At 40.0% G+C, this 6,000-nt stretch overlaps 1 protein-coding gene across 1 annotated transcript; it reads right to left on the bottom strand.

Annotated features, from left to right (window-relative positions):
- Window positions 1–1,122: 1,122 nt before the first annotated feature.
- Window positions 1,123–2,618, bottom strand: FABP7 (fatty acid binding protein 7). Its single transcript, XM_028117031.2, has 3 exons — window positions 2,546–2,618; window positions 1,933–2,105; window positions 1,123–1,314 (listed from the first exon to the last, which is right to left on the bottom strand). Exons 1-3 carry the CDS (start codon window positions 2,616–2,618, stop codon window positions 1,123–1,125), a joined length of 438 nt encoding a protein of 145 aa, XP_027972832.1.
- Window positions 2,619–6,000: the final 3,382 nt, after the last annotated feature.

The raw sequence follows: 6,000 nt of genomic DNA on the forward strand, positions 1-6,000 counted from the left end.
GGGCAAATATTCGTTCACGTAAAAGGAAAACTGATCCTCTGTTATCCATCCCATTTCCACCCATGAAAAGAAGTATGAATAATGTAAGCCCTGTGTCTTAATCTAGAACAGCCCTGATAGCAGCAGTTATGGAGAAGAGAAAAAAAACAACAATTTCCTTAAATCACAAAAACGAGAAACCCCTTTCGTCCACTTAGAAGGAATAGGTACAGCAATACCCACCCCCCCAAAAAACCCCAAATGATATATTTACTATTTTAATGTTATCAAAATACCATTACTCAGTTCACAAAATAGTGCCTGGATGTTAGATTAAGGCATTACATTTTCCCCAGTTTATGATGTTACTCCATTATTAGAGAAGTTTTATTTTATTTTATATCTTACAGGTTTTTACATGACTACCAGTATTGAACAGGCATGTTTACAAGGCACCTTATGCCTCAAAAGAAAGACTGGAAGGAAGTAACCCCAAAATGGTTCCCTCTAAAGAAATACTACACTTTTCTGTTACATCCTAAATTATATGCCCTGAACATATGGAATTTTATAAACTAAAATATAAAATGCTTAAAGATCTGTTATTTATTACAGTAGCTGTAATTTCTCTGATATTCAGGAAACTTGAGATTTTTATAGTAATATCACTCCCTTTATATATTTCCATGAATATTTTTTTAAAGATTTTATTTGTTTGTTTGTTTAGAGAGCGAGAAAGAGAGAGAGCGTGAGCGGGGTGAGGGGGTGGGAGAGGAGCAGAGGGAGAGGGAGAGAATCTCCAGCAGACTCCGCACTGAGCACAGAGCCCTACATGAGGCTTGATCTCACGACACTGAGATTATGTCCTGAGTCGTAACCAAAAGTCAGATGCTTAACAGACTGAGCCACACAGATGTCCCCACGAATATTTTTTATATTTAGATTTCATTTGAGGTTTAGACATTCATGGTAATCCTACACATTCTTTTGGCACAGTTGTAGCTAAATCAGTGGCAACTTTTTAAAAATACGCTACGTAGAATTTTTCTTCTTTTGTATAATTAAAGAGGCAGATCTGAGGATACAGTTAGCTAGGACATTTGTACTTCCTCTGTTTTATGCATGGTCAAAGAACCTTTGTTATCAACGAAGGGAGGGAGGGAGAAGGAGCTGGGGAACAGGAGTGAGCTGTGCCAAGCTAGAAGGAACCAAGGGACAATTGCCATTACTTACCATAGCCATTTTGCCATCCTTAATTTCTCTTACAAAATTTGTTTCTTTGCCATCCCATTTCTGTACATGAACAAGTTTGTCCCCATCCAGGCTAACAACAGACTGAGACCAACAACAAAATGCAGAACATAGCAAAAGGTTCAGATTAGATTCTCATATAAAAATCAAGTGAAGTGGTTTTTGAAGGAACTACATAATTGAATAAATGGTGGGCAACTAATTATCATATTAGTACCATACCCTCTGTTGCTTCTAGAGTCATTATAGAAGCTAATAATTCATAATTTGATTGAAATGTGTACTTCTAAATGCAAAAACTTCATCAGAAATGAAAATCCTGAACAAGTACTCTCAGACCAGTCACTCTACTCTTTTAAACAAAGCTTTAAGATGAGGCAAACTATTTAGTCAAACTGAGGCAATCAGAGAGATTAAGCAAAATGCAGTCTTTATTTTAAATGAACACTGTTACTTTTTGAAATACAGATATGAAAAGAAAAGTGCAGAGTAAGAAATAGACGAGATTTGGGCTATAGTCAGCACCCACTGTTCAGAACATCACATGTGTGCACTAGAATGCGAAATTAATCCTCATGTCCTCTTTGAATTGAAATACAGAGAACATTCTCTACTTCTCATCATCTAAAAAAGAGAACCATGCAGACTCTCTCTTTTATTCCCTGCTCCCCACCCCCTTCCCGCGAAGGCTCGGCTCCTTACCTTACAGTTTCTGTCGTCTGCAGTGGTTTCGTCAAACTCTTCTCCCAGATGGAAACGAATCTCTGTGTTCTTAAATGTGCTTTGAGTCCTGATCACCACTTTGTCCCCATCCTGACTGATGATCACTGTTGGTTTAGTCACGTTTCCCACCTGCCTAGTGGCAAAGCCCACACCTAAAGAAAAGCCATACAGTTAGCTACAACTTCCCAAATAAGTCACATGACGAGAATCTGCTTTACTATTCTGGAATCCGGGCCCTCAAGTGTAAGTTTCATCAGCCCCCTAATCAGCCAACACAACTACTGAGCTATAATCACATATGGATGCTTAATTGGATGAACAAATGGGAAGTGGATGCTGAAGAGAAAACAAAAAGGCACAGAAGCTTCCCATCCTCCACAGACTACCAAATGCCCCATTATTTAGCCCCAGGCAAGAAAGCAGACACATGCCACATTAAAAATCCCTTCTGTGGGAAATGCCTAGCCTAGCATTCGATTACGAAAATAAGGTCTGTCTTTGTCACTCGCCAATCTCATGGGTGAAGAAAGGAATGGGCGTACTACGGAAGCTGCAGGTTAAAAGGAGAGCAGCACATCTTATTTTTACCTACCTAGAGCCTTCATGTACTCGTCGAAGTTCTGGCTGTCCGTCAGCTTCCAGGTAGCACAGAAAGCCTCCACCATCCTTGCCCTTTCTGTCAGCTTTGAAAACAGGTAAGAGACAAGAGGGAGGATCTCTGGATCTTACTGCCACTGCAACTCAGAAGACCGCTTTGCACCTCACTGCAGCTCCTGCCTTCTTATTTGGAAAAGAGGCAGGCAGAAAGCCAAGGATTTGAATTGCAAACGCACCCTCCCAGTGTCCCCCTTTCCAGGAGGCTGTTGCTGGGGGAGGGGGGGAGGGGGAGCTCAAGTGAGGTTCCAATCTGCTTTGTGATTGGCTTAGGCCACTGGGTTAGCGGAGTAGGGCGAGTGCCTCCCTAACCTCACTCTAGCCTTTCTGCTGAGAAAGCTCTGCAAGGATTCAATGGGGCTGGAGGCAGGGAATGGGGGAAATGAGAGAGGGTCTTTCAGGTTTGGCTCAAAAACTTGGCAAAGGCAATTTCAGACTGTGCGGGAAGAAAAAGATGCACAATAGGACATTCAGATTGATTTCCGTTAATGGCAAAGCTGGTTACAAATGAGGACCCCCTTTAAAGAAAACCACTGAAATATCAGACTCTTCAGACAAAAGAGGCTGAATAGTGTCTTTTATTTTCTCTCATATTTACAGGGAGAGCAAAACACAAGCTACAACATGCCAAACTAGGAAAAGAAGAGGGGGAGGGGGTATAAATGCCTTCCCTAGATTGTACAACCAGAATGCTACTCCGTCTGAGTATCAATGGGGCACTAACTAACTTTGGCCTCTACCCAGCACAAACTGAGTGAATTTAAAGATCCATTGTCCTTTCTAAGAATCTGAGAGCCAGACTGAAATGGAAAAGGGACCTAAGGAAGAGTATGGTTAGGACTCATTAATGAGGTGCAAAATAAAAGAATGTTCTTTTTTCTCTCCTTCAACAGATTATAGAATCCATGTGGAAAAATTGAACATAAAATCATTTAATAAGATTTTGAATACATTATATGTTAAAAAAAGAAGAAGAAGAAGAAGATAGCAGGAAGGGAAAAATGAAAGGGGGGGAATCGGAGGGGGAGACGAACCATGAGACACTATGGACTCTGAGAAACAAACTGAGGGTTCTAGAGGGGAGGGGGTGGGGGGATGGGTTAGCCTGGTGATGGGTAGTAAAGAGGGCACGCTCTGCATGGAGCACTGGGTGTTATACGCAAACAATGAATCATGGAACACTACATCAAAAACTAATGATGTAATATATGGTGATTAACATAACATAATAAAATTAAAAATATATATATATATAATATCATAGAACATCTTATATGACCCAAATCATCAAAATCAAATAATTTTGGCAGTGAGATTACTATCCATATGGCTGAGAAATAAATCATGTTTATTAAAGACTAAAAAAAAAATAAGATTTTGAATGACCTGCACTGTAAGACCTTTTGATTTCCTGAGGCCACATCTATGTAAATACCATCTGTATATAAGTTGGGTATTAACAATGGGGGTAGGAATTGGAGAAATTGTGAGAATCAGAGGAGCTTTAGCTTTCCTTTTTCTGATTCAGGGTACCCCCAAGTAGCAAAATACCTCAAGAGTTCTAAGTAGAGTATTTAATGGAGGTCTCTGAAACTACCTTCCCCAGAGGTTCTTCGTGCTTTACTTAGTGTAGACCAAGATGAAAAGTAGGTTCCCTGGCTTTCATGGGGATGGAACAAGGGAATCTGATTTGGCAATTCCTGCTCTCCTCTATCTGCTAGCATTTAAGCCTCAGCCCACTGCCTTTTAGCTTCTGCCCACACCGCAGATGAGACACAAGCCTCAGAACATGTCTCATTCCCCTGCCAGCTCCAAGATTCTACTGTGATGTTTCAAAGATACCTCAAAAGTGCTCTTTTAATATAAATTTAATCTTTACCCATACCTGGCCTTTCTCCAGTTTTCACCATGTTTGTAAATGGCACCATCAGCCACCCCACGGCACAAGCCTGAAAATCTGGAATCATTTCTAACACTCTATTCTCTAAAATCAAAATCAATGTCAAGTTCTATCTATTTTGCTTCCTGAATATTTGTCCAATTGTCATCCACCCCCTGTCTCTACAACCACCATCTTAATTCAAGCAGCCACTGTCTTTTATGAATCCTTTTGATGTGGGAAACAAAGGCAGAAGAAAAATTATTAAATCTCCTTACTACTTAAAGCTCACTGACAAGTCTTTGAAACAGGCAGAGTGACATTCCTCTAGGAACTCAACTGCCTCGATGTTAATACTTTGCTAAGGGCAAGAGGCAATTCTAGTCTGACCACCTTCCCCCCATTCCTGTAAGTCTACTTTAACGTATAAGAATTCCTTTGGAAACTTCCTTTATCTTTACACCCCCAAGATACATGTTGCCAATCATCCACTAAGCATATGACCCACCGACATACATCTGAAGAGTCTCATGACTGAGTTTTTACTAAACAGTGATAAATGACCTTTTCTTAAAAATAGCTAGCCCCCTCAGGATCCTGGAGACACTGTTTCCAAAATGCCAGGAATTGGAGGAACTGTGGGGAATCAGAGAGGTTTTGGCTTTACTTGTTCTGACTCAGGGTACCCCCCAAATAGCAAAATACCTCAAGAGTTCTAAGTAGAGTATTTAACGGAGGCTCTGAAGGTCCCTAACCCTCTCCCAACTTGAAAGTATATAACGGGCCACTCCTCACAGCCCCAGCACAGCTCTTTGTGCCCACAGGTCCTGTCCCCATGCTTTAATAAAACCACTTTTTTTGCACCAAAGGTGTCTCAAGAATTCTTTCTTGGCTTCGAACCCTAACATCTTTCTTACATCACTATGGCAACAGCCTCTCAACTGTTCTTCCTTCGGCCATGCCTGATCTCCAGTTCTTTCCCGACACTGGAGCCTGAGTGACCTTTTAAAATACAAATCTGCATCTTCCTAGTGACAAAAGGTGTTGAGACCCTTTTCATGTGCTGCTCTGCTATTTGTATATCTTCTTTGGTGAAGCGACTGTTCAAATCTTTTGTCCATTTTTAATTGGGTTGTTTGTCTTACTGCTACTGAATTATAGAGTCCTCAATATATTCTAGATACAAGTCATTTGTTTCTTCATTTTCTTCATTTTTTTGATCGTATTAATGGTTTCATTGGTGTGTCAAAATTTATCAGGTATGTACATTAAGTATGTGCAGTTGACTCTATGCTGATTATAGCACAGTAAAGCCATTTTTAAAAATCTAAATTTTTTTATTATTATGTTCAATTAGCCAGCATATAGTACATTATTTGTTTTTTAACATAATAAATAAATAAATAAAAATCTAAATCTTATCTTGCTCCTCTCCTGCCTAAACTCCTTCATATGACTTCCTCCTGCCCTCACATTAAAGAACAAAATTTCTAACATTGTATATACCTGGCCTG

This window comes from Eumetopias jubatus, unplaced genomic scaffold (genome assembly GCF_037043125.1).
Source record: "Eumetopias jubatus isolate StellerSeaLion01/CBP00866 unplaced genomic scaffold, mEumJub1_p1.0 scaffold_6, whole genome shotgun sequence".
NCBI lineage: Eukaryota > Metazoa > Chordata > Mammalia > Carnivora > Otariidae > Eumetopias > Eumetopias jubatus.